The sequence below is a fragment of the Protopterus annectens genome, chromosome 6.part0 (genome assembly GCF_019279795.1).
Source record: "Protopterus annectens isolate FY-2018-M chromosome 6.part0, PAN1.0, whole genome shotgun sequence".
Taxonomy (NCBI): Eukaryota; Metazoa; Chordata; order Ceratodontiformes; family Protopteridae; genus Protopterus; species Protopterus annectens.
The window spans coordinates 852,340,822-852,365,866 of NC_056737.1; the positions used below are offsets into that span (position 1 = coordinate 852,340,822).

Here is a 25,045-nt window from a genome sequence, read left to right on the forward strand (position 1 = left end):
ATGGATGCTGTGTTTTTGGCTTTGGAGAGTGTGTTTTTTTTACCTGTGCAGCCATGATTACAGGAACTTTGCATTCTTCCAGTAAAGAGATGGGCCTTTTAGGGGATGAGAGAGGGGTAATGTTAGCACTGAACCTATCTGCCAGGATGTTGGCAATATCAGTTGGTTCTGTATATTTAGTGCCATTGTGCTGCAACTCAGAGCAGATCTGAGTGTTGCCACTGACATTCTTGACATAGCTATAAAACGTTTTGTGGTTGTCTTTAGAATAAGTGTCGATTTTGTTTAGTAACTAGCTTTGGAGGATTTTATGAGGGATCTCAGCTTCTTCCAGAGGCTGACCATGGAGTTCCTCCAATCATGGGATTTTACTCTTTTTTTTGCAACAGTTTCTTTCTTCTGTTGTAGTTTGTTTATTGCAGGGGACCACCAGATTGGCTTCCTTTTTTGGGAGGATGGCATCTTGGTTCTGTTAGGGATTGCACGATCCATGCACTCGTGAAAGTGCTTATAAAGTGCAATTGTATAGGATTCAGCAGTCGTACCTCTATTGTCCTTCAACATGGGTGTCGTAAAGTTTGCCACTTCTGTCTTAAGAATCGTGAAGATGGCTTTGGAGAAATTTTTTACAGTGGTTTCCCTAACTGGGATGGGGGAGGGATCTGGATGTCTAGGGTGATTAGCTTGTGGTCAGATATGACCAACGAGGAATTGACCTCTGGTGTGCAGCACTGGTTGCCCATGTTGGTAACAACCAGGTCTAGGATATTGCTGCCCCTGGTGGGGGTGTGGATAAGTTGATCCAAGGCATTGGAATCTATGAATTCCAGAAAACATTGAGCACAAGAGTTGGTACATGAGTAGTTTTCCCAGTTAATGGTGGGGTAGTTGAAATCACCCATTATTAGGGTGTTGGGTTGTACCCCAATATTTTCCAGTATATCAAGAAATGAGGAATGGGAATCCTGGGGCATGGTGGGGGATCTGTAGCAAGCTACAATTTGGACTGCGGTCTTGCCCAGAGTTAGTTGCACTTGGATAACCTCGGATGCATTTTGCTGAGCAACCTGGAGGTGTGGATATCCTTAATGAATATGGACACGCCTCCGCCTTTAGTGTTTCGGTCCAGGTTAGGTGACTGAAAGGTGTGGTATGAATTACTGTCTGGTAATTTAGGGGTACTCTCTTAAGCCTTGAATCAGGTCTCTGTCACTGCATAGATGTCGATGTTCTCCATTTTTAAGGAGTGCCTCGAGTGAGTGCATTTTGAGGTTTAGACTACTAGCACTGAGTAGCAATACCCTTAGATTTTGCTTGCTTGTACCTGTTATGGGGGTGAATTTGTCATTTGAACCTTGCCTAAAAAAAGGCACTATAGGGGTGGCTAGAGCCTTAGCCAGTATCTGGAATCCCGGGGTGACAGGTGCAGGCCATCTCTGGCAAAGCATTGTGGTTTGTCGATCATGTCATCCCAGGCAGATACTGGATCCCCTTAGAATGACACCAGAAGCTCAGCCAATTGTTGAAGTCAGTCATTTTGTCCTTGTACTGTGGTATCATTCTGGGTGATGGCAGAATGCTACTCAGGGCTAGGGTTATACCTGCATGGGCTACAAAATCGGACAGCTTCTCCATGTCTCTCTTCTTGTAGTCCAGGGAAGTACATCTCAGGTCATTCACACCAACATGGACAATGACAGAGTCATATTTCTACTTGTTGTGGAGTGACCTGAATGCATGCATTATGTGGTGGATCCTGGCACCTGACAGGCAGCTGGCAGTAACTTTCTCCTTGTTTAGCCTGGTGAGTGGACCATCAGTGTGCCTGACTATAGAGTCACCCATGACTAGAGTGTTGGGTACGTTATTATGCCTTATGGGCTGCGGTTGAGTGGCACACCGAGTTTGTGGGATATGTGTCATTTGGGTTGTGTTGGGGGGGGGGGGTTGCTTGTGTTTCTGCATTGAAGGTCCTTGTTGATTAGGCAGGTTTTTACTGAGCACCTCCATGAATGTACGTGTGTTTTTGTGTTTCTATGTGTGTATTTTGGTGGTGTAGGTTTTGAGGGAGTATGTGATGAGTGTGGTGTGGTGCAAGTGTTTACCTTCTCCCCTTGACTGTCTAGTCCAGTCTTGGGTGAAGAGAGCTTTGCTTCCAGTTTGGCTATATAAGTGCATCTCTCACAGGTTGTATTGTTGGGTGGTAGGAGGAGAGGGTTGTCTGTGTACATGAGGCAATTGCTGCATTACCCCATGATGCCCAGATTCATCAAGTAGACAGGAGAAAACACCAGGAGCTGACCCTTATACATGCCTGGATAGGTGCTTATTTGTTAAGTACTAGAAACTGTTTTCCTCTAGACAAGTGAAGAAAGTTGAGTGCTGTAGTAATTTGCAGCTTATTTAGTGCTTACGAGTTCTGAACAAGTGCTGAGCTCAAAGAAACAGACTTGAGTGCTGAAACTAAAAAACTGGCTAGTTCTAAGAAACAAAATTAAGCTAGAAGGTTTCCCACCAACACAGAAAGGCTTGGGGGCTCAGAAGCCCACAAACAGTCCTGGACACAGTAAATCGGTATCCAGACTAGACTACCCACAGGAAAAGCAGGAAATAAGCATAGAAATTTTTATTATGTTTTTTTAAGTGGAAAGAGAGAAGGGAGTAGCAGAAACTAAGTGGATTGGCCTTCTCAAATGTTCTCCCTGTATTAGGTAGAATGAGGTAATAACACTAGACTGGGAGGAGTGTCCCAGATCAAATTTACAGTAGGCGCGGGCAACTGCAAAGCCACCAACTATAAGAACAGCATATAAATAGAGAGGGAAGGTGGGAAACAAACTGCAGAAATGTTTCTCACAGCAGAAAAGCAGCAGTGAGCCTTTAAATTTAAGTTTTTTTAAACAGATAAAGGAGCCTCTAGAGAAATCTTTTAACTGCAAACACGTTATATGACACTATCCTTGGCAGGAGATCAGAATCAAACAACCCAAACGGATGCTTAATAGAAATTGACAATTTCCAGTTAATACCTCACACACAGTGAAACAGGATACTTAATGTTATATACTATAGATCCGAGTTTGCTCAGTGTCCTTCCTTCGATTAGCTCAGTGTGAAATGGCAGAAACACTCACAAACTTAACTTCTTAGGCAACAGAAAATTGAAACCTGAGACAACTTTAAAAAAAGCTCAAAAGAACCAATGAGGTGCTTACTGTAAGCTGTAGTCCAGGTGACCCCAGGCAGCCAATGGCCATAAACAATCCCCTCTCACCAAAATGCCTAATGGCTGTGGCTAAAACAAGATGTCCTTGAACATGTGCTCAGCCACACAGCCTCCACAAACACTAGGCCCAAACACAAGCCTGAAATATGGACAATGCTACAAATACCTACACTATTTAGGTAGAAACAAACTGAAGAAATGTTTCTCACAGCAGAAAAGCAGCAGTGAGCCTTTAAATGAAAGTTTTAAACAGATAAAGGAGCCTCTAGAGAAAGCTTTTAACTGCCAACAAGTTATATGACACTCTCCCTGGCAGGAGATCAGAATCAAACAGCCCAAACAGATGCATAATAAAAGTGGACAATTTCCAGTTAATACCTCAAACACAGTGAAACTAGCTATGCAGTAGACAAAGCGCTATAAATAACTCGAAAAAATAAGCAAAAAACAGGATACTTAATGTTATACATTATAGATCCGAGTTTGCTCAGTGTCCTTCCTTCGATTAGCTTCAGTGTGTTGGAAAAACTGCTGGAGGTTTGTGCAATGAAAGGCAGTGTAACTGGAAAGGATATTTTTGATGAAGTGAAACGGGTGTTGCAGAAAATGAAGCTCAGTCAGGCAAAACTCTGTGGAGTCAAAACTGATGGGGCTCCATCCATGACAACAAGGAAGCAAAGTGGATTTTTAAGTTTAATGATGAAGTCAGTGCCACAGGAGCTCATGGCACATTACATAATTGATGAACAGAACCTGTGTGCAAAAACACTTGAAATGAAAGAGGTTATAGAAAAGGTCATTGCAACTGTTAACTTTATCAGATCACGGGGTCTGAAGCATAGGCAGTTTAAATTCTTTACTGAATAAGTAGGTGCACAGCTTGGTGTGATTTACTTCTGTCCAAGTTCAGTGGTTGAGCAAGACAGCAACACCAGGTGGATTTTGATGACTGTGTAAGGAAATAAAATCCTTCATATCTGACAAAGAAAAAGATGCCACATTTTTAAAAGATGACCTATGGTGAAACAACCTGGCTTTTCTTGTACACATCACTAAATTGATAGAGTTAAATATGAAACTACAGGGGTAGGATCAAATGGTTAACAGACTGTATATGAACATGTAATCACATTCATTCAAACAACAGAACTGCTGCAGATACATTTGTCAAAGGAGAAAGTGTTTCATTTTTTCAACCCTGAGAACAAAACCTGCTGATAGAGCTAACTACACAAAATACTGTTCCCTACTGGCTCAGCTTGTTGAAGAGTGAAAACAAAAGTTTGAGGGCTTCTGTAAACATGACAATAACATGGAGATCTTAGGAAACCCATTTTCAATTCATCCCAGCACTGCTCCTGATACCATGCAGTAAGAACTCATTGAGCTTCAGAACAACAGTGACTTAAAGACGGCGTTCACAGAGAAGGGGCTCCTCAATTTCTACAGCAAATACATTTCTGAAGAAATCCATCCAAATGTCACAGAAAATGTAATGAAAGCTGCGCTTTTTGGAAGCATGTACTGTTGTGAGCAGCCCCTTCTAAAGAATGAAAAGTATGAAAAGCCTAACAAAATCTGTTATCACAGATGCACATATGGCAGATGCACTTTGCATTGCCACTTAAACAAGTGGTAGACCATTTGTGAAAAACAAGCATCGTCAGACATCCCTTTAACTGTAATCATGCATGTACATATTTCAACAACATTTTCTTTTTTTTTTTTTGACATTTGTTGTACGTTTTTTGGTAAAAGTTTACCTGGATTTGAGTGTTGTCATTGAGATTCTTGACATAGCTATAGAATGCTTAATAAAAGTGGACAATTTCCAGTTAATACCTAACATGTCAAGTTGTAAGCTTGTTTTCAGTCTGGCAAGAATATATAAGTGATTCTGAAACCAGCAGTGTTTTGGTTTTGGTTCTGTGACTGAGGTGCACCACTGGCTGTGGAGTATCTAAAAAGAAGATACATTTTCAATATGATAATGAGGCTCACCAAGCCTCTCCAAGTATGGTAAATACTTGCACTATCTCCTGTAACTGTTTATAAAGCCTTTCCTTACCTTTTACCTACATCTCTGTTCTCCAGTCCTAGGCTATAAATATAGTTTTTGCCCACTAGATGGCACACTACACTACCAGGGGCAGCAATATCCTAGACCTGGTCATTACCAACATGGACAACCGGTGTTCCACACCAGAGGTCAATTCCTCGTTGGTCAGATCCAACCACAAACTGATCACCCTAGACGTCCACATCTCAACCCCCCCCCCCCCCCCAATTAGGAAAACCACAATAAAAAAATTCTCCAAAGCCAACTTCACGCTTAAATCAGAAGTGGCAAACTTCACGACACCCATGCTGACGGGACAATAGAGGTACGACTGCTGAATCCTATACAAATGCACTTTATAAGCAGTTACATGAGTGCATGGATCATGCAATCCCTAACAGTACCAAGATGCTATCCTCCAAAAAAAGGAAGCCAATCTGGTGGTCTCCTAACATAAACAAACTCTACAACAGAAGAAAGAAACTGTTGCAAAAAAAGAGTAAAATCCCATGATTGGAGAAACTCCCTAGTCAGCCTCAGTAAGAAGCTGAGATCCTTCATTAAAACCTCCAAGGCTAGTTACGAAAACAAAATTGCCACTAATTCTAAAGACAACCGCAAAGCATTCTATAGCTATGTCAAGAATCTCAATGACAACACTCAGATCTGCTCCAAGTTACAGCACAATGGCAAAAAATATACAGAACCAACTGATATTGCCAACATCCTGGCAGATAGGTTCAGTGCTAACTTTACCCCTCTCTCACCCCCTAAAGGGCACATCTCAATACCGGAAGAATGCAAAGTTCCTGCAAACATGGCTGCACAGGTAAAAAATACAATCTCCAAAGACAACAACACAGCATCATTGGGACCTGACAACGTCTCAGGCTGCGTTCTACACCAACTACAGAACGAACTGGCACCCCACCGAAGTACCATGTTCAATCATAGCCTCACCTCAGGCTTTGTGCCCACTGAATGGTGCACAGCAATGGTTATCCCATTCCACAAAGGGGGAGCCACCACGGACCCTGGGAACTACCGCCCCATTAGCCTGACGAGCCTGGTCAGCAAGGCTATGGAACGTATCATCATGGAACTTATAAACAATGACACTGGTAATCTCCAAACTCTGGACCCTACCCAGTTCGGGTTTGTAAAAGACAGATCATGTCTCCTAAACCTGACAGATTTCTTTGAAGCGATCACCAAAGCCGAAGATGAGGGTAAGGTGGGTAACACAGCCTATTTAGATCTCGCCAAGGCTTTTGACACCATCTTCCACTCTGGAATTATAGATAAACTCACTAAACTAGGTATAAATCCCTATGTCACAAGATGGGTTGCCAACTGGCTCACTGACAGAACCACAATGTGAAAGTAGCAGACTCTAAATGCATCTTCAGACCAGTGACAAGTCCTGGCTCCTCTCCTGTTTTGTATCTACTTCTCTGAAGTACAGGCCAACACAGAAGGTCTTTGGCTAACAAAGTTCGCAGATGACTGCAAGCTATGACTCATAATCAAAACTCCTAATGATGTGGACATCCTACAAAAGGGTCTCACTGAGACAGATGCCTGGCGTCAAAGCCATGGCCTCAGGCTCAATGCCAAAAAGGGCATTATCATCCTTTTTGGTAAAAACTCTGTAGCCATGAACTACTACACAGGCGGTAGTCTACTTAACACCGAAAGTGTGATAAGAGACCTTGGGACACAGGTGGACAGTAGTCTCTCCTTTGATAATCACATCGCCACACTAGTCAGGAAATCCTTCTACGTGGCACACCTCATCAAAAAAGGTTTCTCATCCAGGAAAAAAAGAGGTAATTGTTCCCCTCTACTAGTCACTCATTAGACCCATTATAGGGTACAACGCCCCTTTTGGTATGTACCTCACAAGACATCTACAACAACTGGAAAGGCTGCAGAAATACCTCACAAAGAGGATTACCGGCCTCAAACAGATGCCCTATGCAGACTGTCTCAAAAACCTCCAGCTTTACTCTGTCCAATATCGCCAACTCAGAGGTGATCTCTGCCCAGCATACAAAGGTATGTCAAACCCAGAGCTATTGGACATGCTCCACTTAAAGAAATCCCAATCCCTCCGAACTACACGCTCTAGGGACCTAAACCTTGTCACCACAATAAACAGAACATACTGGAGAGATAGATTACTGTCCCAGAGACTTCCCATACTCTGGAACAAACTACCTATCTATATCAAACAAAGCTCCTCATTAGCACTCAAGAAAAATCTTGATGATTGGATGGGAGATAGGAAATTCACCCCGGGGATCAGAGATACATAGATCGAGATTTAGGCCGTAGCACTGAAGTTGGAGTCTGTTTAATATGCAAGTTTGTAGGCCTGAACGCACTCGCAGAAGCCGGTGCCTGTTCAGCGGCTCCAGACCCATCCAAGGTAGAGACATCCATGGGGTCCATATCTGAAGCATCTTGTGGCATACCGGACTCCGAATGGGTCTCAGTAGAGGCCTGCGAATCAGACGTAGTGGGTATCAGGGGCTGCGAAAGCGCCTCACTGAGTACCGGCGAACTGACGACTTTCTTAGGAGAAGCTTTGTCGGCAGTTTTGGAACTCAACGACCTGTCTCTGTCTTTTTCTTTGCATTTTTCTGGTAATCCAGTAGTCGGATGGCTAACAGACATAATTTCTGGATAATTAAACCGAGAACCGAAATATTTTGAAGCAAAAATGTACTGACGATGGATAGTACGCTGATTAAATAAAGCACAAAACTGACAGCAAGGTACATCATGGTCAGGGCCTAGGCAAGGAATACACTACAAATGAAAATCCTTATGAGGTATTTGCTTCCCACAAGTAATACAATTATTAACTTTTACTGACGTTGGTAAGGAGCAAGAAAAAGTTTCCCCAATGGGGTACTTAGCTTTAAGTTCAAGACTTCGGTTCTGAAACTCGAAAACGAAACGAAAATTTCAGGAGTCGGCCGACCGGCACTTGCAAACTGCTTCTGCTTCGGGCACCACACGGCAAGAAAGACTGATGTAATGGTGCTGGCTGCATGTTTTATACCCCTGACATCATGGAAGAAGGGACAGCAACCGACGCAGGACCCAACCTTAGCTTTAGGAATCTACCCAAATGTAATGACTGCAACAGTGAAACATGATGAACATAGTACAGTTGTGTACACATACCATAAATGTAGATGTTTGAGTGTATTCACTGTTGCAGTCCTGGTTACCCTCCCTCCAGCCCCCTCTTTTTCTTTTACTATACCTCTTCTTTCTTTTATTATGCTTAAAAGCCTTTTTGGTGTATTTGCTTTTGTTTGGAGGTATATTTTTGTGTTTCTTCTTATATATATATATATATATATATATATATATATATATATATATATACATATATATATATATTTGCTCTCCATTTGGGGGGCACTTGACATATGGGGCAAGAAAAACTCATGTAATGGCATCAGCTGCATGTTTTATACCCCTTATGACCTGACGTCATGGAAGAAGGGACAGCAACCGACGCAGGACCCAAGACTTTTTTAATCAGGCCGACTGAGGGCCACCTGCCAGCAGATTACCCAAATGTAATGACTGCAACAGTGAAACACAATGAACATCTGATGTGCCCTTCTACAAGAAGCCAAGCACTTCACAGAAGAACCCTACTTCCTGACACAGAGCTTTTTGAGTACATGACCAAGCCATGGAAACAATCAGTATGGTCACTCCAGGAACAAAAGAAAAAAAAAAGTGGATGGGGGAATATGGGAGGGAAGCTGTAGGAGGAGGTGAAGCAGACAGCACAGATCTATCGCTATGACAAGTGGCCACAGCGGAAATGTCAGCAACTAGTACTTGGAGAAGAATGCAGTAGAAGTAGCCACATACCTAGTTGAGCGAAATTTAGCAGGTTTAGGTAAAGACAATCCAAATTTTTATTGGTAGCTCAAACATAAACTCTTCCACTTACTCTTATAGATCTTTCTGGTAGAAAGTCTGTGTGCAAAGGCCAAAATGTGAATAACTAAGGAAGAAAGATTGGACTGTCGAGCCACCACCAGAACTGGAGAAACCATACGGTAAATTTGAGGGCTTGAACATGAGTGAGGCTTTCCAAACAGGTGAGAAAGCAGATCTGGAACAGGGTGCAGTACTTAATGGGTGAATTAGATGACCAGAGGAAGGGAAACCACACCTGCCGGGCCAGACTTGAGCAGTGAGGATCAAAGTAGCCTTCCTCACCAGTGCTTTTTATAGAAACCTTGGGATGACAGGGGTGTGGGGAGGCAGAGTGTAGGTCAAAGCATATCTTGGAGAATCCCCCTCCTGATGGATTAGGACAAAGAACCTACAGCACTTGGTGTTGCAAGGACAGGCAAAAAAAAGATTTCAGCATAGTTTGCTCTAGCACTGGGAAATTCAACCTGCTACTGTCAGGCTGAAAGACAACTCAAAAGGGAGGAAGACAGACCTATGCTCAACCTGTCTACTAGCACACTGGACTTCCCCGGTATGTGCATTGCCATCAAAAAGCGAGAACACATCGCCCACTGTCAAACCCTCACAGCTTCTCAACACATGTGGTAAGTTTGTGTTCACCCCATTTGCTGAAATATCAGATTACTTGCATATTGTTTGTCAGAATGGAAATAGTGTCTGTGAGAAGGGAGTCCTGGAAGGATTACAATGTTAGGAGGACTGCCTTTATCTCTAGGATATTTACATGAAGACTGGCCTCTGATGGGTGGACCATGTGTCTTGGACTGTCGTTCCCAAGAAATGCATACTCCACCCTGTCTAGAAAGCATCTGTGGTCAGTGTAGCCAATGGAGAAGACAGAACAAAAGATCGACCCTGAAAAACTATTGGAAAATCTAACCAACACTGAATACAATTTTTGCATGTTTTTCTGAGAGAGACTTGAAATGGAATGATGTCTGACAGGCCACTGAGCTAAAAGAGCTCAGTGAAGTATCCTCATGTGATATCTAGCAAGAAGAATCTACACAAATGTGCTCTGTGTAACCGCATTAACACCACAATCTGACTTACAGATTCTTTTAGCAGTTGCAGCTAGTTTCAATAACAATGTAAAAAAAGGTAATTAAGTGAAGAAATGTGAATACATCTAAACACATTTATTTCATCAATCATACCTCACACCATACTACCCACATTTCTATGTTGCCTTTATTGCTGTAGCCTCCCACCTGTACTACTTTGCCCCAGTTGCTCGTCCGTCAGATACTAACCTCACAACATGTTCATGCTCCATGCTGTTTATTTTTTTCCACAAATTCTCAAATACACACACACACACACACACACACACCTACAGTCAGTACTATGCAGCTATTAGCTCTCACAGCTAAAAATTCAATTTAACGTCCTGATGTCTATCTGCATAGAGCCTGGGGCATATCTTAACTTGCGTAGACTACTATTCCATTTAACAAGAAAACTCTGCAGGAGAAGAAATATTTACACACTTTACATTTTAAATATAGTCACCAGAAACTTCTTTCAATGAAAACAAAAACAGAATGTGGTTGATGGAGTACACAGTTTTAGATTATGATGAAGCTTAACTTGAATGGCATATGGTACATATTTATTCCAGAAAAGCAGTCTAAATTATCAGTTCATGGAAGCAAGTCACACATACTACGTTTTTGTGCTGCATAGAAGACATTCCAACAAACAGTAACAAAAACGGTAAAAAAACTCACAAATAAATAAATAAAGCATGTTTCACTCTGTAGGAAGCCGCGGTGGTGGAGCGGTAGTGTTGTCGCCTCACAGCAAGAGGTTCTCCCGTTTGATTCTCAGCTGGAGCGCCTTCTGTGTGGAGTCTGCATGTCCTCCCTGCTGCTGTTGAGTGGCGTTCGAAAGACATGCGTAAATGGGCATGCCTTTGTTGAAGGTTGGGTGTCGAGCTGGCACCTCGGCACCGTAAAAATCTACTGCCAATCATTAGCGGAATGGAGTTCCGCTGTGGCGACCCCTAACCGGGAAAAGCCGAAAGAAGAAGAACATGTTTCACTCAGTAAATAAATGCACTCCTCATAAGTAAACATTAAAACAAGTACAAATGTGCTAAAATGCATGGAATCAAACATGTAGTAGCATTGTGCATTGTTGAAAACCTAAGTGAATTCACGCTATTGTAAAGTAAATAAATCTGCAAACTTCTTGTCCTGTAATGTTACCTTAAAATGGCAGCTGACAGGATTGCCAACACTGTTTCAATCCTTAAAAATAGGTCAATTAAGGAATCCCATGTTCCCTCTCTCTGGATAAAGTCATACATTATCCCTCTGCACAAAGGAGGAAATTCAAAACACATTACTAACTTTAGACCTATAGCAATCTTATTCCCTTCTCTGCATATTCCTTGAAAAATACATTCAAAAACAATTCTTAAACTATTTCCTGCGGGAAGAACTCCTATTTCCCACACAACATGGCTTCTGTCCTTCCAATAGTACTAATGCTGCACTTCTAACCTATATACATGCCTCTCAAGTGTACCTCGTTATGAGGAACGTACCTCATTTGGGGTATTAAAAAGTTCATGTTCCCCGAAGTTCCTCAAAGTTCCACAATGAAAGAGTCTGTGACACATTCAGTGTTAGGAATTTTTTTTTAAGTAAAATTCATGGTAAATAGAAATTAATCATATAAATTCATTAAAGGATCTTCTTTATAAGTAAAGTCAGCATATTTAACCATCCTATGACCTTCCTAGTTGAAGTTGTTAGTGAGCCATTAGTATGTGTTCCACATTTTGCCCATTTGTTCCACATTATGAAGGCGAGTGTTCCTCATTTTGGAGATGGAAGGTTGAGAGCTATGCCTATATAGATACTGTCAATAAAGCTAAAGAATAGTCTCCTCCCTATTTCTAGACTTGTCAAAAACTTTCAACACAGTCTGTCACAGTGAACTTGTACTACAAGTGTCCTCATTAGGTCACTCTAAGTCCACCTTTCTATGGTTCAAAAGCTACCTATCCAATAAGTATCAGTCAGTAAAATGGCACTCCACCCTCTCTCCATACCTCTCAGTCACCACTGGTGTAACACAAGGCTCTATCCTTGGTCCCCTCCTCTTTAGCATTCTCACCAACACCCACAAACAGGCCTCCCTAATAAAGTATGCAGATGACTCCACACTCATTTACACATCTAACTATGTGGCACACCTCCAAAAATTTACTAAGGAAGTTTTAACAGTGACTGTAACATGGCTTTGTAACTCATAACTCATGCTCAACCCTAAAAGAAATGAATAAATACACAAAAAACAAATTACTACTATTTTTCCTCCAGATCCCTCCCGAATGAAAAAAATAAAGTCCTTTCTCGATAATACAACACTGAAGTCGCTTCTCATAGCGAAGTATTAGGGATGACAGTGGATGTTAATCTTAAATTCAACTTGCATACTCCAAACCACACAAGAAAAACTCTTAAAAAACTAAGGATGATTTACATATCCAAAAACTTTCTCACTGATAACTAAAGCTACACTTGCTACTACTTACCTCCTCTGCAGATTTCTTTATGGCCCTCCCATTCTTACTAGCCTTCAGGCATCACAAGAATCAAAGCTTGAACAATGCTATAACAAAGTTGCTAAATTTGCAGCAAATACCCCTTAAAGAACTCACCAGCACTAAAAAGCCTAAAATGGTCAGTACTACCTAATCAACTAACATATACACTGCTTCTTGCCACCTATAAAATTATCTAGCATCCATCTGCTTGTCCAGCACATAATAACACTCTATATAACTATGTTCCCAATTGGTCATTACATTCCAATGACCAGAAACTGCTGTCTGTCCACAAACCTATCAAATCTGCTAGGTATTGTCTTGTACTCTTACCAGGTTGCTAAGGCTTGGAACTCATCTGTATCCACCAGGTCCATACCCTCTCTCCTATCCTACAAAATAATTCTGAAAAACTTTCTAGTCAACAGCTGGCTCTGTTCTTACTCAGATAAACTATATCCCTAAATGTGAACAAATACCTCTTCATACCTTACATCTCCCTACTTCACTCACTTCCCTATTTCTATCAATTTCTCTCTCCTGGCTTTTTCTTTAAATATAACACAAGCCTGTTTTTCTCTCATTCTGTATTTCAACTCCTGTTTGCATAATATTGGCTAACATTTTTCTAACTATTAAGTCATTGTCATACAAGTTGCATCTATTCTTAACCAATGTTCTTACATTGTATCCAGTCTGGTACAATTATTTAAACTGCAGTTGTGTTTGTATTATTCTTAAAGACTGTAAAATTATTGTTCTTAAACTATTTTGTAATACTTTGGAGCTTTGCTCCCCTGGCCTCCGCTGAAAATAGACTCTTACCCAGTTGAACTTTCCTGATAATCAAATGTCAATCAGTAATAAATAAATAAAATGTTTTGGTTTATGTTAAAGAATCACTATGAAACAGCTGCAAGTCAAAAAGGCAGCCTGCAGCATAATGTCTAAAGAGACAGAAGGCACATATGGCTTGTAAAATTCAGTGTACGGTTCATTCACTCAGTCTATGATTACCCAATCAATCCAGTTTAGAGGTAGTGGGGGGGGGGGCTTGAGCCAAACCTTGCATTCAATGGGATCAAGGCAGAAAAACTAATCTCAGTGGGGACAGGAGCCCAGCATAGGACACATGCACACACAGACACACACACACTTATAGGCAATCTGAATGATGGTCAATTTGCCTGTAGCAATTCTACGGAATGCGGGAGGAAACGGGAGCACCTAGAAAAACCCTATGCAGGCTCCAAAGGAAGGCACCCAAGCTGAGACTCAATTACAGAACCAAACACTTACTGTACGGCAGAAACACTAACTACTGTACCACTTTACTTCCCTAGGTGACAAAAAGTTGTTTATTACAACTACCCAGTACACAACATAATTCACACTGTCAAGAGCGCCATTACATGGAATATCAGTTTTCTCTGTCATATTAAAATACTGCAGATTTTACTTAGGGAAAAAACTAACTACACAAACTGATATGCTCAGGAACAAAAGCAATACTTTATTGTTACCACTAATTAACAGTTTGCAATACTGATACAGTAGGTGGCTGATAATATATTTAACACGGTTTCTATTACACATCAACAAAAATGTAAATTCTATTCTGTAACCTCTATTTGGACGCTGCAATTCACGCTAGAAGCAGAATCATCAAGAAAGGAATGGCAGTTAAGTTTTATATGATATAATACAACTGTTTCTAAAAAGGTAATTTATCACTCCTTTGCATTTTATGCAGAACTTTCAAGTTTGCATTTTATGTAGAACTTTCAAATTTGACATCCAATAAGCTAGATTTCCAGTGTAAATATAATGAGCTGTCCACTCCAAAGACAAACTTGGTTTGATTATCAGCCTGGATGCTGAAAAAATCAGCTGAGATAAAGTGGGGTGAATGATCAATGCAGCACCACCCCATCCAGGAAGAGGGTCTGGAGAAGAGTTACATTTCGAGAAAGAGTCATCAGGAAAGGCCTACAAGTGCAGTTTCTGTTCTAGAAACTCAGAGAGGAGATGCTGGACTTCTGTCAAGGAGAAATATGAGTTCTGGGAGTGTAATGAGTTGGCAGACTTTAAAAAAAAAATTCCTAAAGACTACTCTATCAGAAATACTAAGTGAGCAAATTGGTATTACTAAGGAAATGATTTCTTTGAATTATGATAATGAATCAAAATTGCCTAGACAAATAAGGCCTTGCTAAGTAATTATGGTTACTGCCAAAAAAAGCAATAACTAGGAAATGTAAATCAAAGTCTAAACCAACTGTACTAGAAGTAGTGAATATAGTAACAGAGATAAACAACTAGAAATGGGATCTTTAGAAAAGGGTAGGAGCAAATTACATAGAAAAAATGGAAACTGTAGGAACAATACATGCAGATGAGGAATGGGGTTTAAAAGAAAGCAGGATTTGAATTAGCTATGCAATGTTTGCCTGAGAATGACTGGATAGATAAGTGATGTATAATGCTTGCAACTAAAATGATGTCAACAAGGTTTGCTTTCATTTATTTAAATGCAAGACTGCCCATGTCCTAAATCGCGGTGATGGTACAGCCGCGGTGGTGCAGCGGTTAGCGTTGTCGCCTCACAGCAACAGGTTTTCTCATTCGATTCTCGGCTGGAGCATCTTTTGTGTGGAGTCTGCATGTCTTCCCCATGGTCGAGTGACGTATAAAGACATGCAAGTAGGTGCGTGCGTGAATGGGTGTGTCTTCTTTGAAGGTTGGGCGTCAGGCTGGCAACTCGGCACCGTAAAAATCCACTTCCAATCATTAGCGGCCCGGAGTTCCGCTGTGGGGACCCCTAACCAGGAAAAGCCGAAAGACATTGCTTTACTGCCTATGTCCTAAATGATAATTTAATAAAGATGTTTCTTGTTTAAAAAAAAGAGGAGAATTACGAGTGTACAGAAGCATATATCTGCACTAGCTCAACAAAAACCTTATAACACTCACTGGATGATGGAGGTGGTTTCTAGCTCTGAATTCTACCTCCTAGTGTCCTGGGGTGCTGATGGGAATGAATAGGTACATGCAGGCAATAATGGGTAATACAGGTGGGGTGGGGGGGTGCATGGTTGCAGGAAAGGCAGAAGCCAGACATTATAGATACAAATGGAAGAGATGTTCAATTTTAATATATTCAAACTTAACATTAAATGCACTAAACTTGGAAAACTTTGACTCATAAGGCAAAAAGTGGTCAAATGTTAACAAATTCAAAACAATCCAAGTGTCACAACTAAGGCTTGGCACTTACCATCATGTACTACATCTACCACATTTAGTCCTTCTTCAGTTCCTAGTAAAATGCGTTCTCGGTCTAGGAAACAGAAACACAAAGCATGAAGTCTCTTTTCTGAAATGAAAGCTAAATGGCTCACTGTTATCTGAAAAACAAGTGTACTGCTGCCTAGAAATCATTACTTGTCTGTCATGCTTTTCTAGTTGTCTTTCATTTTAGACTAGAGCATTACAATGTTAACAAGAGTTATTATCACAGTGGAGTGTCTTGGTAACAAGAAAAGGTACTGTTTACCTGGTTCCATGGCACACAGGAATGAAGCCCTGACTCTGACCCAGATACTGAAAGCGATTGCGAAGTTTTAGGAGGTGTGTGTGTGTGCGTGTGTGTGTAGACGCTACTGTCAAGCTTGTCGTTTTTGTCCACAGCATGCAGCATTATTGAGCTGGGAATACATGCTTGATTTGGCCAAGCTCTGTTAATGCAGCTGTCTTCAGAGGTCATGGTCTTAAGTTTACACACCCAAAGGGGAAAGAGTAGACACCATCACATCAGCCACCAGGGGAGGGGGGTTAGGCTACAAAATGAAAAATACCTTTCAAGGCTTCCTGCATGATAGCCATGGCATGAATAACTGTCGCTACAGTGATGGGGAATGGATGGACAGAAGTGGCAAAAATAAGGAATGGAGAAAAAATTAAAAAAAGTGCTGCTGCTTCAAAACTACAAAGTATTTTAAATAATGAAAGTGTTACAAGGATTATTACTTCACACATTCAGGATTAACTCCTCCAATTACTTAAAAGAAATAACACTTTTGCTGCTGGATTCTGTGTTCTGTATGTACTTTAAATCATAGCTAGCAACTATTAACATTAAGTAACAACACCACACCTGTGTCAAATATGGCAATGTAAGAAATTTTAAAATAAATCATGTTTTGATTTTTTGCATAGCTCATGCAATAAATAGAAATGTGATACTTATGAGATATCAATTTTGCTTGCAAAACTGTCAAGCCAAATATTTATGTTACATCTGAATGTAATAATATTATAGTGCTGGAATATTTCAGAGTATACTGCACAAAAGAAAATCTATACATACAGCTTTGTCTTCCTCATCTTCAAAAACAGATGATCTCAAATAGTTTTGTCAAAAAATATAACAACAATACTATGTCATACTCTGGAGCCCTAATGGCAAACTTCCAAAAGAAGTCACAATTTAGTACCAGCAAACTTGTACTCAGAGTACAAGTCATCTGTTCACGCATCTTATCAGCTGCCAACCATTGAAAATTCCTTCTTCCAGCATCCTACAATGCTCGATGGAACGAATGGCCCAATACATGATGGGCGGCTGACAGTCGTGGAGAAGATGGGAATTCTAACAATGAAGTCCCATGGTAAAATGCTACAGAGCATGGAGGAACGAACAGAGATGCAGTATTGCTACCTTCTCTCTTTTGGGGGAAGGGTGTGGAGGGTCTATATTACATCACTGAACGCTTACAAAAGCGAACTGTGATTAATCAACCCTATGTAAGCAAAAGCTTACAATAACAAACTGTCAGAACAGCGATTTTTTTTCCAAGGGAAAAAAATCTCTGTTCCAACAAAAAAAAAAAAAGGAAAACACTTCATAACATTACATTGAGTGGGGGGCTGCACCCCCCCCCACTTAAATATACCAACTCCGAGACCACATTACAGTGATGAAAACGGCAAAGTACCGAAGCGATCAAGCAAATTCTTTCCCAGGGAAAGAATTTGCTTACATGCCGCTTTGATATTTTGCCGTTTCAGTCTTTTATGTTCAACCAAGATGCATTTGAAAGAATGCATCTTTGGTCTTCTAATAGGAAGCTGGGTATGGAAGCCAACTATCCCAATAAGAGACTCCCCAACAGAGACAGGAGACCATGTGGGAGCACTGGCTTCTGGGGGGGGCTGGGTAGTCTTGTGGGGGGGCTACATTAGTCATAGTGGGCAGCTGTCTCCTCTAAGGCCTGCTGCATGATGAACCTTGAGAATGTGCTGTGGGATTAGCCCCTCACCAAAAAAATGTAATAACTCCTGAGATATGCCTAAATGATGACCTCTTTCTGTGAGCTCTCACACTGGTGGAGGGGGAACAAATTGGCCAGATGGCTGAGACAGGGACAGAAGGTCATCAAGGAGCAGGGAAAAAGTCTGCCAAAAAAAAAAAAAAAAACAAACAAAGAAAAAAAACTAAAGGTATTTCATGGCACCCTTCTAAAGTGGAAGGCAGGCCCCTTAAATCAATGACTAAAAGCAGCCCCTGAAGATCTATTGTTATGAAACACAGAGCACGTAAACTTTCCTTCTTTCTTCAGGGCTACTTCAGTAGGCATGCGGAAAAATCCAAACTTGAACCCTGAATAACAGTTTATTGGGGGAATGGTACCCAGTAGCATGTCAGAATCCTTAATGATTTAATGCTCCTGTAAAGGTAAACATCATCTAGTAAAATGTAAATGCATCCATCAAAGGACAGCCTACAGAAAAAGGTAGTGGTATTTAAGTACCAACCACACTCGCAGACTTCCAAAAGAGGATTTCTGAAGCATACCCAATCAAATGCATCATCCTTTTCCCACATTCAGCAAACAATGAAAAATTCTCATGCTGTGTGGCTGCAGCAGCTATCGCAATGTCAGACCCACAGTCCCAATTTCGTTTTTTAAACAAAAACATCTTTATTGAATTATCACTTATGACCTAGGCAATCACACAAGTATAAAATCATACCACAGAGACATATTTTCAGTTGCAAACATTATTCATCACATATAATCTTCTAAACAGTCACGGTCAAGCGAACATTATATAGCTTATTCAATTTGTCTTCCCTTAAACCTCATTCTTCCTCCAAAACATTATTCTGCATGTACAATTCCCACAACTCCCATTTTTTCTATATAATTTGCTCCCACCATTTTCTAAAGATCCCACTTCCAGTTCTTTTATCTCTGTCACTATATTCACTACTTCAAATATGATTGGTTTAGACTTTGATTTCCATTTTCTAGTAATTGCTTTTTGTCAGCCACCAGAATAAAAATCAACAATACATTACTATTTCTAGACAATTCAGATCCTGTATCATAGCTCTCAAAAATAATTGCTTAGTTACACCAATAGGGAATCTTTAAATTATGTCAACTCATTACACTCTCAAAAAATCTGTTTCCAATTACCTCTTTCTTCCTCATCCACCTCAACATTTGCAATCTACCTGTGGAAAATTATTTTGAGTCAGCTTGGGGTATAAAAATACCTATGCAAAGACTTCCAAACAAAACCCCTAAATCTGCTAGACTCTGTTGCATATTTGGGAGCCATACATATATTCTTCCATTGTTTCTTTGTGAATTGCTTATCCAATCTCTCTTCTCAATCCTTTCTAACCTCCTCTGATTGATTCCTATAGTTATCAAGCAATAGTTTATATGTCCTACTAATTATCCTTTTTGTAATAGCAATAACTGTTTTAGATTCAACTAAGAACTCTACCAGTGCTGGTCTTCCACTTAGGCTCCCCTATTCCTTCCTTTCTCTTTGCCTACACTCTGATACCAATCCTTGATAGGAAAGCACTCTCTAGCTTGCAGTCCAAATGTATTCTTGGCCTCTTCCCAGTCTATTGCCTTTCACACTCTAATTATCTGCTCCCAATACTTGGGTTCCTTTGCCGGTTTTATCCAGTACATTCTAGGCCTCTCTTGCCTATTCTCTGTACCCCTAATCATAGACCTCCCTACTGGCAGAATCTTCTTTCTCCGTTCCTGTGCTGGCTTAGTTCTTAGAATACTTTCTTTTCCTTTATGAAAATAATATTCTGCGTGGCTACTATTATTCATATTAAAGAGCTGCATCCAAAATCCCAGTCTCTCCTCATTTTTTGCACTTCCCCTGTTTCAATATCATCCCTTTCCACTATGAATTATAGCTTTCTGATCGTGCTATGTATAGGAGCCTTAACTGTTTAGCTATGAAATATCCATTCAAATCAGGCAATCTCAAACCACCTTGTACTACTGGAAGGATCAACTTATTCCACTTGACACTTGCCCTCTTCCTTCCCAAAAAAATCCTTCAACTCTTTATTACTTGCTATCTACAACTTCTCCTCTGGTTGATAAAAGTATTCCTGTCCTGATGCAGGAAACTAAAAGGATTAAAATCTTTTCACTCTTTGTACCATGATATCCATTATCCATAAAAGAGAGCTTCCAGTTGCTCACTTTTGTTTAGTCTCTTCTCACATATCCTTAGCTGCCATAACAGAATCTTTAACCCACACCCGTAAGTACATAATTTTACCATGTCACCATAAATATTGGTATTGCTAAACCAATCTGTGTGTGGGTATATAGTTTACAACTAGTTTTATCTTCATTCATTTTTTACCCCAAAAAGACCGGAAACTGTCATAGAAAGTTCCACAACACTGAAATGTCCTTTCCTAGTTCTACCAGGCACAAAATAATACCATCTGCATATAAAACCACATTTCTTGATATACCAATTATATCCTTGAATTTCTGAGTCATTATTTTCTTTGCAAGTAGTTCTGAACATAATACAAATAACAAAAGGGGAAAGACAATACCCCTGTCTGATTCCTCTGTTCAAACAGAACTTATTAGAGAGGACCCCTACACACACTTGAATTTTTGCCTCAGATCCCTCATATATCCTCTAAAATTAACTTTATTACATCAGGGAATGCAAATGCTTCCATTGCCTTACTCTTAACATCCCAGCTTATTCTACCAAATGCTTTCTCTGCATCAAGACCCACCAACAAGAGTGGTATTTTTTTACATTCTACTTCCCTGTAGATCATCATTGTTATACTAACATTGTCCTCCCCTCCACAAAACCACACGGATCAAAATCTATCAATTTTGGCAACACTTTTGCCATTCTTTTAGCCATTATAGACGTATACACTTTATAAGCATGGTTTAAAACTCAAATGGGCCTACATGACTCTGGGTCTGATGGATCTTTACCATCTTTAGGTATTACAGCCACCACAGCTTTCTTCCAGGATGTTGGTGCTTCTCCTCCTTTTAAAATATTGTTAAAGAAAACCTTCCAGATCTTTATTACTTTCTTCCCTCCTAACTTCCAAACTTCCACAGGAATACCATCTATTCCTGGAAACTTTCCTGTAGAATGGTTACACATCACCATTTGTATCTCATCTCCTTCTTTTCTAACTGTTAATAACAGAGCCTCACCTCCCTTTAAACTTGGCATATTTAATTCTTCCATAAATATTTCCATTTGCACTTTTTCTTTATTTCCACATTCTCTGCTTTATACAGATTTACATAATACTTCTAATAATGCTATAGGATTTCTGGTTATTTTCCTTGATATAGGCTTCCCAAATATGGCAACAACCCTTTCTACTTTCTGTTGCCCGAGCCATTTTTCTAAAAGCTTTTGTGCTCTGGAGCTATTATCACAAAACACTTGCTTAACAGCAATCTTTCTAAACTCATGCGTATTACCCAGGTATTCCCTTATTTTCTCTTTAACACTGTGCAATTGCTCCTCTTCTTGCACTGCAAGATTCCCCTTAATCTAAAATACTTTAACCTTTGCCAGTCCCTCTAAATAATTATTGTTACTTCTTAACTCTCTCTTTTATTTCTATCCTATTTTTAAACTCCACTTTCAGCTTATCCCACTCGCTAGCCATATTTTCAAAAGAAATTTTTATCTTTCCCAATAACTCCCGAGTAATTTTCACTACCCATTCCTTAAATTCTTCTCTGATTAACAGCTAGATAGGGAAGCATCAGTGTCTCATTTTTTATTTCATTACCCTGCATTTTTAGTTTAGTTATTATTGGTGAATGATCTGAAATAATTACGGGATGCTTATCAAAACTTTCAATTAAATGCACATGTTCCTGTGAAAAATAATTTCTGTCTAGAGTCCAGTTTTTTGTACCTTGTGGAATATGTTAATTCTCTCAAACCTCCAAACACTGAATTCACATCTTCCATACCAAATACTTTCATAAATGTTTTCAAAAATCTACTCTCTCTTTTGTAATATTTTCCCTTCTGGGTCTCCACATACTGTTGCAAATCAAATTTCTGTCCCCATCTAAAATAATATTCCCTGGTGAAAAAATGATTATTTCTCACATAATTTTTTAAAGCTCTACTGTAGCAGTTTTAAGTAGAACATAAATACCGGACAGTGTAATTCACCTCCCTTGCCAGCAGCCACTTACTTATTACCTTTTTTCCCTCTCTTCTATCACTACTGGAGCTCATCTAGCAATGAATACAAGTATTCTCCTTTTCCTCTGTCTTAGAGTTTCCACTGAATAACCATCCTGAAATATTTTCTTTGCCAAATTCAAAAGCAAAGTTCCTTACAAATGTGTCTCCTGTAGCATAGCTATTTGTACTCTGCATTTCTTAATACAGTTCACTACTCATTCTTTTTTGTACATATTTGTGAAACCATTTGTGTTCAAAGATATTATGGAAAGTGTTGGTATTATGAAAAGAAGATATTACTCCCACCTGTTATGTACATCATCTTTTTTACAATATCTAGTTACAGTTTTTGTGTTACACGCATACACTACTGTTTGGCAGGTTGATTTATATAGTTGTTTTTTTATTATATCCATTTGAAACTATGTCACATCTTACAAGACTTCTTGTTTTAATGAAAACCCTCAAACAAAAAACAAACACCCCATAACCTATTAGCTTAATACAAACACACAAAACTATGTACATTTTCAAATAATGAAATTTAGCTCTCCTAAGAGGAGCAACTGTCCAAGGTTGACCGCTACAGTCACAGGCTTTAATTGATCTATAATTAAGATTATCCACGCTAAGACACAGTACAGCCTGTTACACTAGGTGCTGCCTGTTTTTGTCTTATCTTTATTCCTCTCAAAGACAGAGAAAACAACTTGAATGCTTTCAGAAAACATTATCTTTTAGCCATTGAAAGAAAAACATATTCTGTTTTTTATTGCCCTCTTTATCAACTTGTGTCCATAAAAACATGAGATCCAGACACACAGTTGCCTTCAGGTGCAAGATTCTCATGTTGCACTATGATCATTTATTTGCAAAATGAAAACTTTTCCTTGCATTCAGTATTCTCTTATTTACTTGCTTCCACTTAAAACTCGTTTGAGCAAGCCTTAATCCAGTCATTCCCCCTCTGCAAAAATAAGAAACATCAAATCAATTTTACTTTAATCATGATCTTTATACTTTTACAACCAGTCCTTCAACTCAACAGAAGTTCACAGCCTGTTATCTTAAACATGCTTTTTGTCCAAGCTTTCTTCTCTTTTTACACTGCAATACATACATTTATTAAAACTAACCAATAAAGGAAGAAATGAAGAAGAAAAAGGGAGGTAACTGCTTACTTTAGTATCCCTAAAACGCACAAAAATAACTGAAAATGCTTTATTATATATCATGCAGTTTATATCATGTTTTATAAAATTCTGTTGAGAACAAAAATAGTTTTACTTACAGTTGCCTCTTTCTCTCTTCTTCCCACCTCCTTAATGTTCTTTCAAACATTAACAACATGAAGTACAGCATATGTCTTGGAGTCCCCTACAAGTTTAACAAAGTTAAAAAAAAGTCCAATACTTCCAATTTTTCTTGTTCATATTTCATAAACGCGAGTGATGTTTTGTCATCACACATTTATTCATCGATTTCCAAGTTGACGGTCTTCTTCTTGTTGATCTCCATCTCCCAACTCCAGCATAATACCGACTCTTCCAGTCAACTCTTGTGCTTTTCTCTGTCACAAGGATTTTCCTTTGGAACACTGGAAAAGGTGTCACTGGCAGTCTCTCTCTATTATCACAAGAATAAGAAGCAGAGCCCTCTTCTGTTTGATGGCTCACTTTTTGTTAGACAAACTTGTGTACTTTCTATTTGGATTGTATCAAAAATTACTTTCATCTTCCAGGAAAAGAAATATTCTGAAGGTAACTGGATGCAGCAGTTGAATCTCACACCTGCCTCTCGATATTCCCAGATTACGGGAATAAATTTACTCCTCTTCTGACTGATGTACAGTGAGTAATCATTTTTAACAAACACTCTACTGTCTCCAACACTAAGTACTTTGTCCTTCTGCAAGTTTTATCAGAATCAACGTATTCAACTGGTAGGACTGCATCTTTAGTATTAGAGGTCTTGGTTGTTTTCCAATAGCCAGGTTTGGAGTATGCACATGATGTGTCTTTTCAATTAACAACTGTTGTGGAATACCAGTCCAGTTGCTTATCTGTGCTTTCATAAAAATTAACATAGTCTGTTTCCTCCAGATTCTCTGGTACAGCAGAAAATCTTAGGTTTTACCCATGTGCTCTGTCCTCTACCATTTCTTGAAACAAATCTTCTTCAGCAGTCTCAAGCTCATACTCAGCCAGCCATTTCATCATTTTTATAGTTTTATCAGCTCATCTGAATACCTGTTTAAAGCTTCTTCCATTTTTTTCCAGCCTATTATTTGAGCTGATGTACTCCTTCAGTGTTCGTTGATTTTAATCAGCACTGATCATATTTGACCTTTTTCCTCTAGATCACTGGAAGTAGTGTTTTGTGCCAAAGCTGCAGGTTGAACTGCTTTTTGCTGAACAGCTAGAGGATTCTTCCCAGCCAGTGGTTTCTCCTCACCTTCTGTGGTTGATTTTCTTTCAGGTTCTCTAAATTTCTTCTTTGCTGGCATCCAGACAGTGCACTTACTAGCCAGTAACTGTAATGTACCCAAAAAGACAAATTCACTGGCCATCTTTTCTGAGTTTCTGTTTTCACACCGGGACAACTGAAATTAAGTTGTTACTTAGTGTTCAGCCATATTGGAAGTCTC

General features: G+C 39.7%; 1 protein-coding gene across 1 annotated transcript in view; it reads right to left on the bottom strand.

Moving 5' to 3' along the window:
• Positions 1–16,094: 16,094 nt before the first annotated feature.
• Positions 16,095–25,045, bottom strand: part of LOC122803905 (serine/threonine-protein kinase MRCK beta-like) — a gene marked incomplete in the record, with an annotated part of 2,302,169 nt that continues 2,293,218 nt past the window's right edge. Inside the window, 1 exon segment of the mRNA XM_044073588.1 lies at positions 16,095–16,198. Coding sequence (XP_043929523.1) covers positions 16,095–16,198 — 104 coding nt within the window.